Source organism: Meriones unguiculatus, chromosome 11, assembly GCF_030254825.1.
Source record: "Meriones unguiculatus strain TT.TT164.6M chromosome 11, Bangor_MerUng_6.1, whole genome shotgun sequence".
NCBI classification, from domain to species: Eukaryota; Metazoa; Chordata; class Mammalia; order Rodentia; family Muridae; genus Meriones; species Meriones unguiculatus.
Window position 1 is genome coordinate 50997587 of NC_083359.1, and position 23685 is coordinate 51021271.

General features: G+C 43.8%; 1 protein-coding gene across 1 annotated transcript in view; it reads right to left on the reverse strand.

Moving 5' to 3' along the window:
- Positions 1-6981: 6981 nt before the first annotated feature.
- Parn (poly(A)-specific ribonuclease) overlaps positions 6982-23685 on the reverse strand; it is a 154116-nt gene continuing 137412 nt past the window's right edge. Inside the window, exons 23-24 of the mRNA XM_021650819.2 lie at positions 13108-13301; positions 6982-7881 (exon numbers count right to left, since the gene is read on the reverse strand). Of these exons, the coding sequence (XP_021506494.1) occupies positions 7829-7881; positions 13108-13301 (247 nt within the window). The 3' untranslated portion in view covers positions 6982-7828. The remainder of the gene's footprint in view (positions 7882-13107; positions 13302-23685) is intronic.

Genomic DNA, 23685 nt, shown 5'->3' on the forward strand with positions numbered 1-23685 from the left:
ACTGTAGACACAGTTAGCAGACTCCTCTATGCTGCTGCGCTCTGAGCATCTCTCTGTCTGACTGCTCCAAACCGCCAAACGCCTCTGGACTCTGGTCTTGCCACACACCAACACCAAACTCCACCGAACAACATCTCCCAGCCTCTTTTTCCTCCTCATATTTGTACTCTGAGTCCTTAGACCACGCTCCTCTCCGTTCGACAATGTGGAAGGCAGTTACCAGCTGGCAAAGATCAAGCCCCGCAAGTGACATTTAACAGGTATGGACAAACTATAGCCTAACTAAAATTCCACGCTTGGGATTAAAGCATAAGCATTTTTACGTGACATACAAAGAAACCAAAACTTCCATTACAGAGAAGGGATGCCAGAAAGCCAGTAACTGTTTCTCTAGCTGGTATTGGAGCCAAGGTGTTGCCATGGCAAAGCTGCACAGGCCTGGTCATGCACGACTTCGTGCATATGGGCACTGAGCAAGTGTGCACTCCCATGGCCAGACTGACTTCTTGGTTGAGCTTGGTCTAGCATTTCCCTGGTTCTCATGAAAAATCAACACAAAGACCCACTTAACCCTCACAGTCTCTGTGTGTGTATAGGTCAGAGGACGCCCTTGGGTGTCAGCCGTTGTTTGAGATAGGGGTTATTTACTAGCATGTATGCCAGGCTGGATGACCCATGACCTTCCAGGACCTCTCCTGTTTTCTCCTCTCAGCTTACTCGGAGTGCTGGGGTTCCACACATGCTACCATATCCAGCTTTATGAAGAATCTGAGGATTCAGACTCATACTTACATAGGAAGTGCAACTAAGCTCATTGTCCTCTGTTCCAATAAGAGAGCTTAAAAGCCCCCCCACCCCTGCCAAGTAACTGTTTTTGTTGCTACTCTTTTTTGACAAGAATTACCCTAAAAATCCTTTTAAAAAATCAAAACCATTATTATTTATTGTGATTATTATTATTAGTGTGTATATGTGTACACACATGCCCATACCAAGGTACACATATGAAGGTCAGAGGGCAACTTTGTGTAGCTGGGTCTCCCTTCCACTTTTATGAGTTTCAGGGACCAAACTCAGGTTGTCAGGATTGGCCTTTATTCATTCATTCATTCATTGATTCATTCATTCATTCGAGACAAGAGTGCACTGTGCAACTCTCAGTCTCTTGGCTGCTAAGCACCACATGTGGCAAACATGTCCATTTAAGAAGACCCCAGCCATACTCCAACCAATTACTATGCATGGAGATAACCTAGAACCCCTGCACAGACATAGCCCATGGCAGTTCAGTGTCCAAGTGGTTTCCATAGTAATGGGAACAGGGACTGTCTCTGACATAAACTGATTGGCCTGCTCTTTGATCACCTCCCCCTGAGGGGGAGCAGCCTTACCAGGCCACAGAAGATGACAATGCAGCCACTCCTGATGAGATCTGATAGACTAGGATCAGAGGGAAGGGGAAGAGGACCTCCCCTATCAGTGGACTTGGGGAGGGGCATGCATGAAGGGGGGGAGGGAGGATGGAAGGAGAGAGGGGCTTATGGGGGGATACAAAGTGAATAAAGTGTAATTAATAAAAGTTAAAAAAAATAAATACTTAAAAAAAGTAGAAGCCACAAGAAGAAGAAGAAGAAGAAGAAGAAGAAGAAGAAGAAGAAGAAGAAGAAGGAGAAGGAGAAGGAGAAGGAGAAGGAGAAGGAGAAGGAGAAGGAGAAGGAGAAGGAGAAGGAGAAGGAGAAGGAGAAGGAGAAGGAGAAGGAGAAGGAGAAGACCCCGCTCTCTAGCTAGCTGAATGCACAGCACTCACCAGGCCTAGTCAGCATCAGTGCTTCTCAAGTTCATGTTTTCAGCTTGATAGACACAGACAGTGGCTGACAAAAAGCTCCCAGCTAGCAGGAAGGAGACAGCTTCCTGCTCTTCTAGTCCCGACCAACAAAACTGTGATGCACCACTGCACTCACAAGTCACCGGGGAAAAGACGACAGTAATGAAAAAGCTTAAGTAGATGTAGTCATTTGTTTTTCATGTTTATTGGTGTTTTGCTTGCATACATGTTTAAACACCATGTTCATACACTGCCCATGGAGGCTAGAAGAGAGCATCAGAACTCCTGGAATTAGTTAGAGATTGTTGTGAGCTATTTGGATGCTGGGAACCGAATCTGGGTCATCTGGAAGAGTAAGCAGTGCTCTAAACCTTTGAGCCACCTCTCTAGCCTCATGGAATTTGTCATGAGATTGAAAACACAAGTCATTCACAGATACTAAACAGTTTTAAATTTTCATTGAGTCCCAGGTCAGGACAGATGGCCCAGCCTGGCCTCTGAGTAGACAAGTGTCACAGCCTCTTCCCCTCTAAGATCAAGGTAAGTGCAGAGGCATTGTGCAAATGGGAAGAGCATGAACAGATGCCCAGACTCAGCAATAAGAGCAGCAGATTCTGAACTGCACACCCAGAACCTACACTGATTCCCCACTAAGGGAGCAAAGCAATAGGACAAGCCTCTGCAGACAGTGCTGCCATTAGAACAAGACATCTGTACAGAAGAAGGGAGCTGGAGTCCAACATCAACACACACTAAAAGGTTACTTCAAGGTGAGTGGTACACTGAAACATGACTGCATCCATGTTTCCAGAAGGAAATACTGAAGAACAGTTTTAGAGCATCTAGAACACAGAAAGAGACAAAAGGTAAATCTATTCACCAGAACTACAGTAAGATTAGGGTGGCTGCGTGGGTCACATACTCATTGCACACGAGTGCGAGCCAGAGTGGTCCCCTCATACCCACATGAAAGCCAGATGTCTGTAAGCCCAGCACTGGCAGAGCATGTCAAGCAGGCCCTCTGAGATCACTGGCCCGTCTAACTCAAACCGTGAACTCTAGGCTCAGTGAGAGACTGCCTCAAGAATTAAGGTGGAAAGTGATAGAGGAAGATGCTTGAACTCAACCTCTGGCCTCTACATGTATGTCTGCACAGATGTCATGAGCACACATGCACGTGCACATGCACACACACACACACACACACACACACACACACACACTTTTTAGAAAGAGGAGCTGTAAGCCATATGTTGGGATGAAACATTTGCAGAACATTTGACAAAAAACGATACTGAGAGTGTCTAAAGTCCTACAACTTAAGAGACAAATCACCTGATAAAACACAGATATGAACTGATGTTTTGTCAAGGAAGACAAAACACACAGCCAGGACACACACATCATTAGGCATCAGAAAAAAAAACTGACAGGGTCATTGGATACACTACACACCTATCCAGAGGACTAAGTCAAAGGCCAATTCCAGCAAATGTTGGCAACGAAGGGAACTCCTGGGACTGCCCAGGCTGCTTGTGATAACAGAAATGTATTAGGGAGACGGCTCAGGGGAGAACACACTTGCCATGCAAGCAATGAGAAGGTGAGTTCAGATCTCCAGCCCCCACATAAATGCAGGCTGGCATGTGTGTGGTGGCCAGCCTGGAATCCCAGAGCCCAAGGGATAAAATGGAATATCTAAGACAAGTTGCCAAATCAGTGAGTTCTGGGTTCAACAAGGCGCCTGCCTCTGTGAGTAAGTTAAGACAGCAATTGAGGAAAACACAGGCCATCAATCTCTGGACTCCTCTCTTACCTGTACACGAGTGTCCATGCATGTGAACACATGTATGCACACTCAGCAAAATGCATTCACAATGCATATATGTAATAAACAAACAAACGACAGGCACTTGGGGAAAGATCTGACAGATTCTTAGAAGACACGCACATATAGCCAAAGCACCATCTCGGTACATGCCCGCCCTCGGCACTCATTATTCCCTCCAGTTAAGTTTTGGCTCTTTGAAAAAAAAAAAAAAAAAAATCAGGCCAGGTGCGATGGCACACACCTGTAATCTCAGTCCTCCAGGGCAGAGACAGTCGGATCTCTGTGAGTTCAAGGCCAGCCTACTCTCCAAAGTGAGTCCAGGAGAGCCAAGGCTACACAGAGAAACACTGTCTCGGAAAAACAAAAACAAAAAACCAAACAAAACAAATCAACGATTTATACAAGAATATTTACAAGAATTTTACTTACAAAAGTCTGCATCTGGAAAATAACGTAGGTATTTGTAGAAAATGAAAAAACCGTTGGCACAGACATGCTTAAAAATTAAAAGAGGGGTTGGGGTAGCTTGGTGGAGAGGTACCTGCCTAATATCACAGGGCCTTGGGTTTTATGCCTAGCACCTGAGGAGACGGATGGACAATAAAGGAACTTGTTGCATGTGCAACACGGATAAATCTCAGAAAGGTCATGCTGAGGGAAAGAAGACCAAGCCTCCCTGGTTGCTTTCTCGGCTCTGGCCATGTAACTCTGAAGTCACACATGTTAATCAAGCACTCTGCAGGAAGCCTCACCCCACGTCCATTGCACACAATATTCAGTATAGACTTTCTCATTCAGTTTTCATAAAATTAGAGAAGGGATTAACCTGTGTAAAAAAAAAATCAGTCCTGATTGCCTATGAGGCTGGGAGTGGGATGGGACTATCCCAGGGCAGTAGTATTGGTAAATGATTCAATGGTACCTTAAAGAGTTAAGTATTTCACTCAAGGTAGGATTCCCCTCAGGTCCCCAGATATAAACAACTACTAACTGGCTAACTAAACACATGAAGGATGGAGAGGTGGGGTGGGGTAGGGCTGTTGCAGTGACAATACAATTCCTTCTGTTCAAGAGGGTAGCATCTCTGGCCAGTGGCACCTAACATTTTCATTGGGTCAGGTCAATCATCTGACCAAGAGAACCTCTGCATGGCTCACCATAAGTCATGCTAGTGACAGGCAGAATACTTTTTCTTTTAATGAGACAACTGTAGTTTTTCTTTCCAGAATCCCCACAGTAAGGTCTGGCTGGGTCTGTCTACCTTTCTAAGGCTTGAGACAAAATGGCACAAGCTTCCTTTTCCTGTCTCTATCAGAACCTGGCCATGCTTTTTCTGACACTTTGTACTTCTTCACTCTCTCGTCCTAGCATGCGTCTGCTTGTCAGCTACATGTCTGATCTCCATGCAGCTTAAATGACATGCATCTTTTCTTTCTCTTTATTCTCCTCCTGGGCAGCTGCTGCAACAGCTGGACTGCCGTGGGACTTAAAAAAAAATGTCCTTGAGCTCCTGTTTGAGTCTATTCTTATATTCTTTTATGAGACAAAGAACCTGAAAGGGGACCTCAATTTTCCCTTTATCATCTGGTTACCCCCAAATTCCTGCACGTGAATGTTGGCAACTGAATAATTCACCAAAAATTAAGATGACTGACTGACTGGCTGAGTAAATGGATGGATGGGTGGTAGAGGAATGGATGGGCATGCAGATAGATGGACAGATGGAAATAAGACAAACATACTAAGATGGCAACCATGTACAGTTCAAGTGGAGAATAAACGGAGCTTCCTGAATACTACTTTTATTAATTTTCCTAAGATGCTAGTCGGGACAGTGAACAAATATACAGACAAAGCCCTGGTGTTTAATTTCCACCACAGCTTGCCAGTCCATGACTACAACATTTAGAGAGCCACAGCATTCCCCATTCACACATCTGTCTGAGGGCTTGGTGAAAGCATTCAAGAATCCCACAAACCACAGCCTATACCCACTATGCCTCTGGTCAGCCAGAAGGCTGTCCTGGTTTTTTTTTTGTTTTGTTTTGTTTTATTTTTTGTTTTTTTGAGATGTCAACATGGTTTCACATGATTCCAGCACCTGTGAGGAGAGGGTAATTTTTGAACCCAAAATCCCAGTGATTGTTTCCATCAGCTCCAGTGACAGAGGGGAATTCAAATCAACAGCACCACCTCCTAACCCCCTACAATGCCTTGTGCACCTATCCATGTTTGGTATTTTAGCTGCATTTATGCTCACAACTATTCTGTGGGGCAGTTTTATTATTCTGATTTTATGGAGGCGTTTGAGGCTCAGAGGGTATAAGAAATGTACCCAGAAACACACAGCTAGAACTGGGATGCAACTCCATGAAGCCACGGAGCACATCTCACGCCACCCAAACTGCTCCGTAGAACAATGGCAGGGCAATGAGTACTGTATATATTCCTGAGTGGGTGCTGGGGTGCAATGCAGACATTTATCACCTTTGGATAGAGAAGCTGTCTCCCTCTCACGTGAGACCTACATTTCCAGGACCAGGGAGTTGTCCCGACCACACAAGGACACACACTAGGCCACATGCATGTCCGAGATGAGCCAGCTCCTATTACTGGATGCCTCCTCTTTTTTCTTTTTTATAATTTTTAAAGATTTATACATGTACTGTGTAGGTATGTGCACGTGTGTTGGTGTCAATAAAGGCCAGCAGGAGGCATTGGATTGGCTGAGAGATGCCTGGCTATTGGTGCTGGGATCTCAACCCTAACCCTTTGCTAGAGCAGTAAGAGCAGGGCTAGCCACTGAGCTGTTTCTTCAGCCCCATAAATAATGTATCTTTTTCCCCCCAGTATGGAGGATTGAACCTAGGGCCTCAAGCATGACAGACAAGCACTCTACCACTGAGCTATACCTCCAGTCTCCCTTTTCCTTTTTAAAAATTAGTGTTAGACTGGGATATAGCTCAGCACTACAGTGCTGGACCAGTGCAAGCAAAGCCCTGGGCCCCATTTCCTGCACTCAAAGCCAAACCAAAATAAAGGGAAAGGCAGTCTCAGGTCCTCACTAATCTCTAACCTTTAAGTTTGGAGACTTGGTAGAGCCAATGGACCTAACTTGCTCCCTCCCTGTTTCCATTTTCCACTCTTGCTGAGCTTAAAAGCTGAGCTGGGGCAAAGGAAAAGATCAGGAGCTTTGCGAGTGAATGTGAGTGAGGTAAAGTCTTCTATACTTGCAGGTGTGCAACTCCAAGATGGGAGCTTGAGGCGAGGAACAGCTAGACGGCATATGCATCAATCACTCCAAAGAAAAAGTTAAAGGCTGGGGTTCTATGAAATTTTCTTTAATTCCATCTTTGAAATTAATTTTTTATTTTTATTTTCATGATACAAAAGTGTTACATATCCAGAAGTTTCTGCTGTGGAGTGTCCTGCAGGAGCACACGCTGCTCTGCTGCTGTGGAACCTGTCAGGATGAGGGTTTGATGCATGCTGTAGGCCTGCCACTGTCACTCACTCACACACACACACACACACACGCACACACGCATGCACACACGCTCACAGACACCATAAAAACAAGCAGGTGAAGGCACTGCACCATGAATGTAGCACGGTGCACAGGAACAGAAGAGCCAGCTCCTCACTCACACATCAACCATGAGGAAGAGAAACTTGAACTAATGTGCTCTCAAAGCCTGGGCAGTCAGCACAGGAAGATTGCCACTGAAGACAAGCCTGTGCATTGTTTCCAGGCAGCAATGGTGGATGGCCAGGCATGTCTCCAGGCAGGACAAGCTCAGCACAAATCTGACCAGAACACCCCAGAGGCCGGCTGTCCTGGCATAGTTCACAGCTGACTTCCTCCCTGGGTGACCTTGCCAACACTCATCAGGGCAGGGCAGATTTTCCTGGAGCAGGAAGTGATTAATTAATAACACACAAATACCTGTAACATCCCTCAACCATGACACGTGCCAATGGTCAGTTTAGTTTAAAATGAAAAATCGAGATAGCCAAAAAAGTAAAAAGTAGCTTTTGTAGGAAAGAAACGTGATTCCAAACCCTCCCATGCCACATTTGATTAGGTGAATACAATATGGCTTCCAAACAGGCAGGCTGGGCTGGCTCTGTCTCGGCAGCAGCACCCTCACTGTGCTCCACGCTGGTTTCTGTTACCACGTGTCAGGGACTTCAAAGAGCACAGCAGGGCTATCTGTGATACTTCCTGGGGGGGAAAGGAGAAGCAGATTAAGGACTTGGACAGCCACCAGAGGAACACTCCCAGTGAGCACCAACAGCACCCTATGCACAACTTCATACAGGCAAAGAAGAAGTGCTACACAGATAGGCTCTGGACTTGGGGATAGACACAGCACATGAAGGGGAAGCCACAGGAACCTTTGGAAAGGCAGCACACCTCCTGACAGGCTTTTTGCCTCACTTTGCTTGCGGCCAGGAACATGGTGTCAGCACTCGGCATATTCTCTGCTGGCAAGCAAGCTGCACATTTCATCCACATACTTCCTAAAAGCCCATCAGGCAGCCACCGATGTCACCATGATAGTGGTGCAAAAGCAGACATAGAAAGGTGAGGGGCTGAAAGTTACCAAGTGCCTGAGGAGAGCTTAGAACAAGCACCAAGCTCCCTGCTAGAGACAGAGCAGCTGCTGCCTTCAGGAGAAATACCAGGAGCTGCAGGCCAGTGAGGACCATGGGACCCAGAACAGTAAGAGCAGCTGTGTTTTTTTTTTTTTTTTTTCCTGAGGCAGAGGTACAGGAGGATTTCAGTCAGTTACAGCCAAGTTTCCTGTAAGTCAGAAACTCTTCTACTTCTGCCAATTGTTCAACAGTGGTGAGGTGACAGTGGTAACACAGCTGCACTGGTCTCTGCACCACAGCATCTAGAGTGGCTCGTGTGGACAGAGCTGAGGAAGAGCATATTCACAATGAAAAACATCCAGGACTTTTACTTAGTGGGCAAGGAAACAGGCAGACCCAAGGCTCTGGAACAGATTCAAAATCCTGGCAAATGTCCTTACGCTGGGGAATGGGTCAGTAGTAATATATCCTTAAAATGGAGTACTACTCAGCAATAAACAAAGGCTGAATGCAAATCACACAGATATCTACTGCATCGGGATAAGGATGAAGGGAGGAACCCACAGGCTTCCTGTTATGTGAGTCCATGTTCAAGACAATCTAGGAAAGACAATTGCAGAAACGACAAGCCAGGACTGAGGAGTTCGGAAATGAGCAGGAAGGAACTGTGTGGAATGAGAACTGTTTTCTGTCTGGCTCACTGTAGTTCTTCTATGATTTCACATATATGGAAAACTTTACATATATCAAACTTTACATCTAAAACTGAAGATTCTTATTGGGCACAGATAATCTTTTTAAAATGATCACAGAAATGTTTTCTTTAAATGGGTTAGAGAGACGGCTCAGGTTGAGATTGCTTGCTGCTCTTGAAGAAGACCTGAAATCAGTTCCCGCACCCATATTAGGCTTGCAAAGACCTGCACTCCAGCTCCAGGAAGTGTGACCCCCTCTCACGACCTCCTATGCCACCCCCCAACCCCATCCCACACACAACAGATAAACAAACTTTTATGAGTCTTTAAGATCTTGAGAATAGGGGCTGCAGAGATGGCTCAGTGTTTAAGAGCACTGAATGCTCTTCCAGAGGACCCAGGTTCAATTCCCAGCACCCACATGGCAGCTCACAAGTGTCTGTAACTCCAAGACCTGACACACAGACATACATGCAGGCAAAACACCAATGCACATCAAATAAAAATAAATTATTTTTAAAAAAAGATCTTGAGAATAATGTTTCAAAACTGTCTAGATGTGAGCATGTGCATGTGTGGGCATGTGGTCTCAGTTACTGAGGAGGCTGAGGCAAGAGAGTCACCCAAGACAAAGAGCTGGAGGTCAGATTGAACAACACAGCGAGCCCCTGTCTCAGAAAGAAAAGAATTCCAACACAACTGCACTAACGTAAGGACTTCAGCTTGAAAACTGCAGCAGAGCCATTGGGCATGGGGTTCCACAGTGTCAGCACAGAACTGTGTCAGTTGCTTACCAAAATCCTTTCTTCCTCCTAGATGCACTAGAGCTGCCTTCACAGGTGACAAAAGCACCTAAGTAGCAGGAGAAAGCCATTTGCTAGATTTCTGCTGTGCTCTGCTGTGTCAGGAGGCACCAGCCCTTCTGAAACCCCTTTGGATCTTGCTAAGCTTCCTAAACATGCAGTGAGGCTGCTGTTCCACAATGATAAAAAGAAAACAGGTTTGTGGAGTTTGCCTTTAAGAAGTCTGAGCCCTGAGCTCATGTGAATTGGAGGCATCCAGTTCTAAAGCCCCTACATGTCTCTGCTTTGCAGTGGGGAGATGTGTCCAGACTTCACGTGTCTTGGAAGCTTCTTTATAAAGGAAGATTGCTGCAGCTGTTCTAGATCAGAAACGAGGCACACGATGAAGCCATGCAACAACACAAGTGACCAGTTCCCACCGGGCTTCTGTTTACCAGTATGCTGTGTGCTCCCTAGCTCAGCAAGTGTGACTGTTTCTATTTTGTTTTCAAGAAGCAAGTGTGGCTGGACAAGAGGCCAGCAGGGGTACACTAAACCCTGTTTATCCCACAGCAGGAAGGGAGAAGCAGATGACCGAGTAAGTCTCCCTGTGTGCATAATGCTCAGGAGTAGTTGGCAGCCCTCCCTGCCTCTTTCTCTCCAGGTGATTTAAGGCATGTTCCCCTGGGTGGACGGAGCAGCACCTCTGCTCGGTTCAGTCGGCTTCACCAAGTACGAGTGGGTCATTTTCCCAGGTCAAGAGGAATGAACTGGTAATTTCCATAATACACTTGCTCTAGCTGAAGGTTGTGTTGGAAGATCCCAGTAAAACTCCAGTTTTAGCTTCATTCCAGAAAAGCTCAGGGCCATGATAGGGACCTGACTATTCTCAAAATGTTGTTGGACCACCCACTAGCTAGAGCTTGCAGCAGCCCCCTAGCAGAACAGTGTCTTCAGAGGAAGGCCAAAGGAAGAGACAGGCTGCTTATGGTCACTTCTTGTCCTACAAACACAGACACTGAGCAAGGTTCCCCACCCTTTAGAAGAGAGCACATCAGAACTTTGTACTTCTTTTTGGGAACTGAAAAAAGAGCACAGGAAAGACACCTTGACAACTGTGAACTTGGAGAATTGGGTTTCTTCCTGGAGGAGCATGCATGGTCTGGACTAGGCCCCCTGCACGTACGTTGCTGATGGGCAGCTTGGTCTTCATGTGGGTTGCCGGTGAGTGAAGGAGTGGGGTGGGGGAGGCTGTTTCTAACATGGACTCTATTACCTACTTTGGATCACTTCCCCCTGGCAGGGCTGTCTTGTCTGGCCTCAGTGAATGAGGATATGCTCAGTCCTGATGTGACTTGATGTGCTGGGGAGGGCTGATACAAGGGAAAGGGAGAGTAGGAGGAAGAAAGAGGAGGAGTGGGCACTGGGAGGAGAGAAGGGAGGAAGCACCCTTGGGATGTAAAGTAAATAAACTGAAATAAAATAAAAATTTTCAAAAAAAATCAAGGGTCAAGTTAGCTAGAAAAAAGAAGTACAAAGTCTACTTTTGTTTTTAATTCTTATTTTTTCAGCACTGAAACTACTGCTTCAATGGGAGGAAAGAAAAGCCTATTTTATTAGAGTATTCACAGTTTAAAACACTAAATAACCAACACAAAATTTTTACTTAAAATGATAAAACTACAAAAGAAATTAATTTATTAATGTATTCTATAATTACGTGTTTTAATTTTTTGGAGACCGACCTCACTCTATAGGCCAGACTGGCCTTAAACTCATGGGGATCTTTCAGCGTCAGCCTTCCAAATGCTGTGATTCCAGGCATGCACTGCCAAGCCTGGCTTGTTAACGTTAATATTTAGAGACTGTGGCGATGAGGCGGAGAGACGGTACGGACACCCGCAGGCAGGAGTCCGCTGTGTTAAAACTGCAGCATGTGCGTACAGTGCATAGGCCGATTTCTGACTGCGTGTGTGATTTTTATTAATAATGAAATTCAGCAAACTCACTAAAAATTAGGACACACACAAAGTGGAAAGAACTGCATCCTGGCTGGGGCAACAGTCAAGGCTGCTGCCCATCACTGCTCTGATCTGACTCTTGAGTGTCAATCATGGCCACTGTCCCCAAGTGACACACAGAACAAGAACTGTATCTAGCTTAGTCTCTCCTCTTCCTGAGTACATAAACAGGACCTGGGTGAAAGTACCAGCTGGCTTCCTTGCAGGGCATTGGAGGAGTCTGGGGCCTTTGGGCAGATTTTTCGAAGCCTCTATGTTCTTAGTGATAAAGTAACAGTGATGGACTTTGGGACAGAACTGTCAAGGATTCGGGCCTGTCCTACACAAACCAAGCACATGGGGAACAGCACCGTAAATGCTGTCACTGTATCCTCAGAGCAGGGAGTGCTCTTTCAGACACTAGTGACAAGAGGCCATCAGGCCCGTGGCTCTAGAGTCTGTGACCTGCTGCTCACTGAAGCATGCGCTGGGTGGAGACAGCACAGCAGGGTTAGGCAGGCCTAGGTCCCTGGTTCTACTTCTCAATGGTACACAGACCTCATACTTCCCTAAGTTCTCAGAGCTTGGAGCCTGGATCACTACAAGGGTGATGGCTCCCCACTCAAAACATAATAATCAAGTGAAATATGGCTCCCACTACAAAGTTTGGCACACACTAGGCTCTGATTACCTGCTAATTTCCCATTTCCTTGGCTTCTTACATAATTCTGTTTATTAAGAAAATCAGGATTCTAGAGTGTCACTGGCAACAGTGTAAAGTCTGCTACTGAAATTTAACACAAGGATGCTTCTGTGTCCTAAACACTGGAGCTACCTAAAATACACATGCAGCACCTTGATAACATGGTGGACAGCGGTATTATGAAAATGGCCTGACCACTTCTCACAAAGAAACCTCTGGCCTTGTGTGCCATAACCAGAGCTTATTATAGCCTCTCAAATTAAAATATATCACTCCCCATGCCTGAAAGGCTCATGTTTGAACTCTCAGCCCTCAGCTTGTGATACTACTTTGAAGGCTGTGGGGCCTTGAGGAGGTGGGTCTGGCTTGGCTGCCTCCACTTCCTATCTGCTACCACCTGACCAAGCCAGTCTGCTATGCCAGCTGCCTCCTGCTCTAGCCAAACAGACAGAGCATGTTTGCCCTTGTGCTGAACTGAAAGCCCTCGGAAATCATGAGCCCAGACAAACCCTCTTCCCTTAAGGCGCTTTGCTAAGTAACCCATCACAGCAAGGAGAACTATTTTCAACTACTCCTAGAGATACCAGGCCCTGTGGATACCACATGGGTCTGTCCTCAAGTGAAGCCCTGCTGAAGCAGTCATGGTCAGAGTTAGTCAGAGCCAATACCAACCTGCCAAGGAAAGCTCTTTCTTCATTCTTTTTAACTTCTTGGTCTTTTTTCTTCCCTCTGGGAGAGGTTCTGCACAGGAATCTATCTGTTCAAGCTCAGAGTCGGATCTCTCCCCAGATTCTCTGTCTTCTAAGCCAGCGTCCCTTGCATCTGGACTCAGATTTCTCTTTCCAACCATGCCAGTTGCTGTGAAGCTGCAATATATGAGGTGAACAACATGAGCAGTGCTGGGAGCAGAAGAGGGGCCAGTGAAAATGTCTCGATGATCAAAAGCCCACAAAATGTCACTGGTGGGTAGCATCTGAATGCAGCCCCAGGCTCCCCTGGGCAGACTCGTCAGAGGTAGATTCCACAGGTGCTGTGCACAAAGGCAGAGCTGGGTTGTTCTTTTTTTTTCTTTTTTTGACTTGATTTATTTTTATTTTTTAACATTTTTTTATTGATTTTTTGGGGGGATTTTCCAGTTCCACTCATTTCCCAGTCCTTCTGTATCTGCCCTCCACCCTTATAACCTCTCTCCTAAAAGAAAATAAAAATTAAAAAACCTGTGTAGAAGCTGCTGTGTGTCACATAGCATACCCTTTTGCCCAGACAGCTTTAATTGCAATGAGCATTGGTTCAAGGACTCTGGCTTCTTCTACACCATCAGTACTGATCCTAACCAGGTCTCCTTTCAGATATCCTGTTGTTGCCCTGTGTTACAGAGATCCTACAGCTTTAGATCTGCAGGACTGACCCCTTCACATGCTCCAGCAGTTCACAGATGGAGTGGATGTTTGAGTAGATACACTCAAAGCCCTGGATCTGGGCCTGGTGGTGGCTGAGTTGTTGGTCAGCCCACTAACTAACTGCACCCACTCTGGCCAATACTCTTGCTGCCCAGGTGAGGGGCAGAGCCAGCTCTCCTAAGAGCCACAGACATCCAGAGGTGGGGCCAAGCTGGGCTGTTCTTAGCATTAACAACTCTCTATAGAAAAGGTCTGGCTAGACTGCTGTGGTAATGTGTTTAATCCCAGCACTTTGGATCTCTGAGTTCGAGGCTAGCCTGCTCTATACAGAGTTCTGGGACAACTAGGGGTAGGGAAATCCTGGCTGCATTTGGATTACAGAGGAGTGAACAGCAGAGGTACAATGACAGAATCATAGTTTTGATGACATTGAACCAAAAGAGAGCAATGGCACCTTTAGGGCTGCTGAAGGATGTAGAGCTGGACAGAAGAACTGTTAACCCAGCTGCTCCTGCATGGCTACAGAACACAGCTCACCTTTGTGTAATTCTCTTCTCTTCCAAAATGGTAAATTGTTAAGTTTATAATGAAACTTGGTTTTGTTTTTAAAGCTTTATAGGATTTGATGTATTTAACTAAATTAGACTATAGGTCTGATTATTTTTCTTTAAGAAAATGTTTCCAAAAAAAAAAAAGAAAAGAAAATGTTTCCTGAAATGAAACGTGATGAAAATTAGTCCACGTGGCCAACAAGACCTGTCTCCTAAAAATGGGTCTTATAAATAGATTCTTTCTAAATGATGAAAAACATTAAAAAAAAAAAGCAACCCCCCCCAACCAAAGTATTCCACTGAAGAGAAACCTTCAAGTAGAGAAAGCAGGGTGCACAGGGAGAGAAGAGAGCTGACCTCATTCCTATTAGCTTTCCTAGGAAGTGTCACCAAGAGATACCCAAGGCAAAACTCTGGTCTCCAAGGACACTGTACTCACATTTACACACGTAGATAGACACAGACAGGCAGGCACACACACACACACACACACAAATCTTTAAAAGTAGTACCACAAGCTAGTGACCAAATATCAACACATGACACTTGGGGGCACTCAGAACAGAACAGAAGTAGGGGGGGGGGCAGAAAAGAGAGGAAAGTGTATGTTTAAACATGATCAGAAATACATTATCAGCTTAATAAAATAAGGGAAAAGCCATCTTGGCCACATACCAATGTCTATCTGAGGGAATGTCCTATCCAGGTTCCCAGCTTGGAGATGGCACAGGTCTTTCCAGTTTTAAGTGCCTTAGCCCTTGCTTATCCAGAATACTGGATAACGACTATTCTCTTAGGAGCTGCCTGCAAATACCCTGCCATCCTATCCAAAACTCTGCTGGCTCTCTCCCCACAGGCTGATACTGGGAGCACACACAACTTCTCCCTGGACTCTGACAACAGGGTCCCAGTTGGCCAATCTCAGCCTTTCTACCTCTCTCCAGTCTCTGATCCTTTACAAATTTATTCCTTCTAATGTTGTCAACATTCCCACAGATTGGAAATGTGAGCAAGGTACTCGGAGCTCAAGGGTGTCTTTGGTTTTCCACTATACACCTAAATGCACGTGCAATGTCCAGGATCACCTCTCTTATCTTCTCCTTCCCTGGCTCAGACACAGGGATGCTTACCTATGCAACCCACCAAATGCCATGTCCACAGCCCAATGACATTCTGTCTTCCTGTTTCAATGTTCCTGTTCAAGCAAAGTGCCTGATTCCTTGGAATTCCTGCTCAAACACCATACCCCCAATTTCTGTTTAATGTTCCTTGTGCTCCATGCTACAATGCTGTGCCTGGCTTTCTCAAATGATTTTCCTTTTTATTTACACTAAACAGAAAATGGGAACAAAAAAAGTACCTATCAGCAGAAAAAATTCCTGGGGTGTGTTCTTACTGTGAAATACAACTAAGCATTAATAAGTGAGGAGGTATTGGTGCATTCAAGGAGGTGAATCACCAAAACTGTTCCAAGCAGATGATGCCCTCAGAGAATATTGTGGGAACTTCACATTGCCATTTACAGGGAATTCTAGAAGAGACAAAACAAATTATATGGAGAAAAAAATTCCAGAGGGATGATGGGGGTGGGAGGGGCAGATTTGGTGGAACTTGTATCTGGTCTGAGCTACACAGTGAATTCAACAACAGCCTGGGTAACACACAGAAACTCTGTCTCAAAAAGAACCAACCAAGACAAGGCCATCCATTTTCTCCAAACCAATTCGATCTGGTGCTTGAAGTCTTAGCTACAGCAATAAGACAACTGAAGAAGATCAATGGGATCTTAGAAAGGAAGAAGTCCTTTATTTTCAGATGATATGATAGTATACATAAGTGATCCTAAAAAATTCCACTGGAAAACTCTTACAGCTGATAAACTACTTCAGCAAAATAGTTAGATACAAAATTGAATCATAAGATCAGTAGCTCTCCTGTATATAAATAACATACGGACCTAGAAGGAATCAGGAAAATAAAGCCTTTCACGATATCCTTAAAACAATACAAAATATTTTGGGGTAACTCTAACCAAGGAAGTGAAAGAACTCTTATGACAAGCCCCCTTAAGACACTGAAGATAGAAACTGAGGAAGATATCAGAAGATAAAAAGACCTCCAACCCTCCAGGAACAGTAAGATTAATATAATAAAAATGGCCATCCTGCTGGGTGGTGGTGGCATAGCCTGCAATAACTCTACACTGTTCTGTAAAACCAGAACCAAAGCCTTTAATCCCAGCACTTGCAGGCAGATCTCTGAGTTCAAGGCCAGCCTGGTCTATGCAGTGAGTTCCAGGACAGCCAAGGGCTATGCAGGAAAAATAAAAAACAAAAACAAAAAGAACAAACAAAGGTTATCCTACCAAAAGCAATCTACACATTTAATGCAATCCAATCCCTATAAAAATTCCAACACAATTCTTCATAGATCTTGAAAGGGCAATTTTCAGCTTCAAATAAACACACATACACACACCTCACCCCACCCCATGGTGGGGTGGGTGGATAGCTTAAAACAATCCTAAATAATAAAAACTGCTGGAGGTCTCACCATCCCTAACCCCAAATTGTACTATAGAGCTATCATAATAAAAACAGCATGGTATTAGCATAAAAACACATGTTGATCAATGGAATCAAATTGAAGACTCAGTCATAAATCCACCTATGGATACCTGAATTTCTTATAAAGAAGCCAGAAATACACCCTGGAAAAAAGAAAGCACCTTCAACAAATGGTGCCTGTTAGAGTGGATGGCTGCATCTAGAAGAATGCAAATAGATCCACCCTTATCACCCTGTACAAAACTCAACTCCAAACAGATAAAAAAAAAAAAAAAAAAAAAAAAAAAAAAACTCAACATAAAAACAGATACACTGAACCTTATAGAAGAAAAAGTGGGGAACAGCCTTGAACGCACTGGCACAGAAGACCACTTCCTGAGTACAACACCGTCAGTGCAGGTTCAACAATTACTAGGATCTCATAAAACTGAAAAGCTTTTGCACATCAAAGAACACCTTCATTCAGACACAGAGACAGCCTATGGAATGGGAAAAGATTGTTACCAGCTCCACACCTGACAGAGTCTTAGTTAGGGTTTGCATTGTTGTGAAGAAACACTATGACAACGGCAACCCTTACAAAGGAAAACATGTAATTGGGGCTGGCTTACAGTTTCAGAGGCACAGTCCATTATCATCAATGGTGGGAAGCATGGCAGTGTCCAGGCAGACATAGTACTGGAGAAGAAGCTGGGAGCTGTACATTTTGATCCACGGTAGTATGGAGGGGACTGTATACCACACACTAAGTGTAGCTTGAGCATATATGAGACCTCAAAGCCTGCCTACACAGTGACACACTTCTTCCAACAAGGCCACACTCACTATGGGCCAAGCATTCAAACACATGAATTTATGAGAGCCGTACCTATTCAAACCACCACAAGAGCTAATATTCAAAATATATAATGGACCAAAAACACTAGATATTAAGAAACCAAATAACCTTATTTTAGAAATGGGGTACAGATTTAAGGAAAATATTCTCAAAAGAGGAAACTCAAATGGTTAAGAAACACTAAGAAATGTTCAATATTCTTAGCCATCAGAGAAATGCAAATCAAAACTACTTTGAGATTTCATCTTATACCTGTCAGATGGATAAGATCAATAAAACAAGTGACAGTTCATGATGACAAGGATGTGGAGCAAGGGGAACACTCCTCCATTGCTGGTATGAGTGCAAACTTGTACAGTCACTATAGAAATCTGTGTGGTGGTTCTTCAGGAAGATGGAAATCAATCTATATCAAGATCCAGTTACACCACTCTTGGACATATATCCAAAGGATACTACTTTATTCTACCACAAGGACACTTACTCAACTATGTTCACTGATGTTCTATTCATAACAGCCAGAAAATGGAAACAACCTAGATGTCCCTCAACAGAAGAATGGATAATGAAAATGTGGTACACCTACACAATGGAGCATTACTCAGCCATTAAAAACATGACATCATGCTAGACAGTAGTGGTGGCACTAAGAAGGCAGAAGCAAAAGAGTCTTTGAGTTTGAGGCCAGCCTGGTCTACAGAGTGAGTTCCAGGACAGGAAAGGTTATCCAGAGAAACCCTGTATTGGAAAACCAAAAGACATCATGAAATTTTTAGGCAAATGAGGTATCCCAGATAAATATGGTATGCATTTGCTTATATGTAGATAGCTGTAAAGGCAATGATAACCAAGCTATAATCTACAGAACCTTAGAGAGTTCTATGTAAAGGACTAGAGTAGCATTTCTCAACCCATGGGTCATGATCCCCACAGGGGTTTTGCATCAGATATCCCAAACAGTAGATATTTATGTTATAATTCACAACTGTAGCAAAATTACAGTTACTAAATAGCAATGGAGAGGACAGGAGTCCCACAAGGAGACGAACAAAACTAAAAAATCTGAGCCCAGGGGACCCTACAGATTCTGATGCACCAACCAAGAACTGTGAATGGACAGGACCTAACCCCCCCGCTCAGATGTAGTTGATTGGCCGCTCAGTTTCCATGTGGGTTCCCAAGTAAGGGGAGCAGGGACTGCCTCTGTCATGAACTCAATTGCCTGCTCTTTGATCACTTGCCCCTGGTGATGAGCTCTTACCAGGCCACAGAGGAAGAGGATCTAGGCAGTCCTGATGAGACTTGATAAGCTATGGGCAGATGGCAAAGGAGGAGGAACTCCCCCTCTCAGTGGACTAGGGGAAGGTGATAGGGAAATAGGAAGGGAGGGTGGAACTGAGAGGAATTGAGGGAGAGGACTTCAATCGGGATATATAATGAATAAATTGTGAAAAAATTAAAATTTAAATTAAAAAATAATTTTATGTTTGGGGTCACAACATGAGGAACTGTATTAAAGGGCCACAGTGCTAGGAAGGCTGAGAACCACTGGACTAAAAGGGACAGATCTTGCTATACGAGGAAAATAGAATAGCTAGATATGCAAAGAAGGATGTGGGGCTGGAATGGGAGGAAAGAGAAGAGGGACATAAGGGAGGGAATATGGATAGAGACAGCTAAAATTAAAGATCATTGGAGGGGTCGTGTGGAAACCTAATACAGTGAAACTTACAAAAATATATACATATATGAAGGTGATCTAAATACAATCACCACATAATGGAGAAGACAGAGCTCCAACTATATAAATAAAGCTTCCAGTACCAGGAATGAGTTACATCTACTTGAGTTGTTGACCAGAGGGTCTCATCTCCAACTGCTAACCACTTGCAAATGAAAAGCTAGTTTTCTCCAAGGGAGTCATGCTAGGGAGACAACTGCTCCTAAGGGCGGGCTGCATGCCCACCACGGCCAACAGAAAACGAACTCGCAGCATCTTTGGAGGGTCCTTGTCTCATAACGTCATTTCAGCCCCCACCCCAATTATCTTGTTTTAAAATTTTATTTATAGAATTTATTTTTCTCTTTACCCTACAGGTCCTTTGTGTATGTATTATGGCCTCCAATTTAGTGTTTTTATAGGATGTTTCTGTGTATAAATGAGTGGGTCTCTGAGCCTGTAACTGTTTCTGGAGCCTTTTCTGGAACTCTTGTAATTCTGTTTGTTTTATCCTATTCTGATGTGTTAGTTTTTTGTTTTATCTTATTTTATTATTAGTCCTTGAAGCCTATTTGTTTTCTAATGAAGGACAGAAAGGAAGTGTATTCAGACAGGAGGGAAGGTGAGAGGAAATAGGGAGGAGTAGAGGGAGGGGAAAACATAATCAGGATATATTATATGGGAAAAAAAATCTATTTTCAATAACAAAATAAATTGGACAAAGAAAGAACAATACCCTTTGAGATTTCCCTAAATTTGTGCCTCTCTGCACGTGCTCTATATCTCCCTGCAATCTGCCCACAGTCCTTAGTGTGCTTCTCTAGATGTCTGGGAAATGAAATTATAATTCTTGGTCCTTGGGGCTGCCCAGGGACTGCCAGAATATCACTGCTTCCACTGCAGAGCAGCAGCAAATAATGCTGCAGCTGCATCTCCATCTGCCGACACAGGGGCTGTCCCAATGCCTAAGATTATAAACAATGCTGCTATAGATGTTCATGTAAAAGCTCTGCTGTGAGTGTTCTAGGAAAATATCTAAATGTAGGACTCCAGAGTGACAGAAGAGCCCAGGTGGTTAGCTTTGCCAGGATAGTTGCTGGCCACTCACTTACCCTCTTAGAAGGCTGCTGTTCTACCTTATCTTTTCTTTTTTTCCTTTTTGGCAGTGTAATACAACCTTCTCAAATGTTACCCAGCACTCCTGAGCTATTACTTACTTCCCCCACTCTAAAACTGAGTTGCCTTACATGAGTTCTTTATATTTTCTAAAAATAATTACTTTATCGGACAGAAAGGTAGCAAATATTTTTTGCTAGATGATAGCTTCTTTTGTAATTTCTACATGTGTTTACGTGTCTGCATCTAGTGTGTGACTACACAGAGGTCAGTGGTCAGCCACAAGTGTTGTTCCTTAGATATCGTGTACCTTTTCTTGTTTACTATCTTAGAGACAGGGTCTCACCATGTATCCCTGGCTGGCCTGACACTCTATATAAAGTGGGCTGGCACTGAACTCACAGAGAAGCTCCTGCCTATCTGCCTTCTAAGTGCTAAAATTAAGAGCATAAGCCATCATGCCCAGCCCTCAATTATTTTTAATCCATGAAAGCAAAATTCACAGATATGAAGACTGGGTAGAGAACATCCTTTGAAAAAAAGCACATTTACTATAAATCCAGCTTATTAGTATTTTCTTCTTTGGCGGAGCAGGTTGTGGTATTTAAAAAAACTTTTACCCCTTATGCTGAAGAGATGGCTCAGCAGTTAACATGCTGCTGGACTAGTAAAGTCCTGGATCTTAGAGGAGAATCTACAATCACTACTTTAGTAAACCAGTATAGTCCCTGACTACATTCTAAACATTTGTCCTTATATCCACCTCTCATCAAAAAATTTCTCACTGCAATAGATAGAAACCACTACAGAAAACCACAACTAATCGAAATGCAGAGTTGTGGCTCTCAGTCCCAATGGTTCCATCTAAAAACACTCTTGCACCTAAGGCACACTGGGGAAGAGGGGATGGAAAGACTGGAAGGTCAGAGAATCAGGGAGTTTGCTGTGAGACTATGTCTCCCAGTCAGGTCAGAAGTAACATCCAAAAAATCTCACCAACATGACTGCCTAAACATGACCTGGACAAGAAAAGCACCTATAAACATCCAGAGTGGAGAGGGGAAATCCCACGTGGCCTTAGCTCTACACAAAGAACTACAGGCAACTAAGGATGCTGAGAGCAGGAGGAATAAGAGAGTCTGCAGAGTCTGGAGAGAGGAAAGGGAAGAGGGAAACTGTGTAATTATACTATAATCTCAAAAAAAGAAAAGAACAGGAACACTCGGTGTTCTTCCTAGAGGAACTGGGTTCAATTTTTAGCACCCACATGGTGGCTCACAGCCATATGTAACAACAGTTTCACGGGATTTGACAGACTCTTCTGATCTCTGAGGGGACCAAGCACCCACAGAAACATGTAAGTAAAACAGCCACACACGGAATAAAAATAATAAAAAAAAAAAAAAAAGGAAAGAAAATTTTGCGCAATCTGAGGCAGGGGGCAGTTTTGACTCTTAACTAGTCTGTCAATCACTTCTAGCTCATTTTGTTTATCAAGTGATGTTTTTCATTCATTCTGTCGCCCACCATTATGAAGCTGTTTCTGCTCTGTTGGATGACAAAATTCTTTTTTTCTCTCAACTGGATTGCCAGCATTCTTATGAATCTTTAACTTCTCTTTCTAAAAGTGACTTAACAGTAAATAAAGTGTAATTAAAAATAAAATAAAATTTTAAAAAAAAGTGACTTAACAATTTCTTTATGTCTGTGTGTATGCCACATGTGTGCAAGTGCCCACAGATGCCGGAAGAGGACACTGGATGCTCTGGCACTGGAGTTACAGGCAGTAGTGACCACCTAAACTGGTAGGCAGCAGGTGGTCTTGCCTTTCTCTAGCCCCTGAGAAGTCTTTAGTTTTTCTAAGCCCTCAACAATAATTAACTTCAAGATTCAAGAATGAGGAGAAAGCATCCCCAAACCCTGAGTTGTGGTGACCTTTTCACATAATTTCTTGGCATGGTTGTGAAGAGCCGGTCATCATATCCACAGCAGGGTCATTACTCCGTGACAGAGTTCTACCCTGTATAGGAGCCAATTTACAAGATACAGCAATGTGCAGGTGAGTACTGTATGAGCACACTGTGACAGAACTATGTTCCAATGCTATGTAAGAACAACCCTGTGAGCTGAGCATGGTGGCTCACACTTTCAATGCCAGCCTTTAGGAGGTAGAGACAGGTGAATCTCCGTGAGTTTAAGGCCAGCCTGATCTACATAATGAGTTTAAGGTCAGTGAAGGCTATATAGAGACCCTGTCTTAAAAACAAACAAACAAACAAAACCCCTACAGATGTAGATATTCAGCAGCACAAACTATTAAAGAAAGAAAACACTGGCACTGAAGGATGCCAGAAAAATACTATCTAAACACTGAAAGACATTGCAGACATTCTAAATATTTACTGTTTTTAAATTATTCTTAGTTGACATTTTAAAACACGTGATCACTAACTACTTTGGATTTAGAAGAGTACCTTTGTGTTACGTTGATATTGGTCAAACTATTCAACAAACTGAAGGCAAGCATTAGATGACTTAGTGTTTCCTATAGATTGTCTCCATCCTACAATGAAAAGCTTCTACTTGATTGCTTTTTCTGTTAAAATTGATAGCACTTTCCTAGCTGAGATTTCTGATCAGCTCGGGTCACAGCAGGGTATCTGTGGTGGTTTGAATAGGTATGGCCCCCATAGACTCATGTGTTTGAATGCTTGGCCCATGGGGAGATTAGGAGATGTGTAATAAGAACTTGCATTCACCTGTCTCTATTGTCGTCTCAGAGGCTTACTGACTCTGTCTGCTAATCTAGTCCTGGAAGCTTCCAGCCTCAGTACAAGCTAATCTAGGTCTGGAATGTTTTCAGCCTCTGGGACTTACTGCTGAATAAGCTCACCCTTTCTTATTCTTACTGAGCTCTGGTCTGGCTGGTTCAACTCAGCTGGTCTGGCTCAAACTCCTCTCCCAGCTTACTTATTCAATCTGGCTTTTCTCTCAGCCAGACTGCTCTTGCTTGGCCTCAAACTAACTCCAGCAATCTTTTTTAAAAATTGCTTTCTCT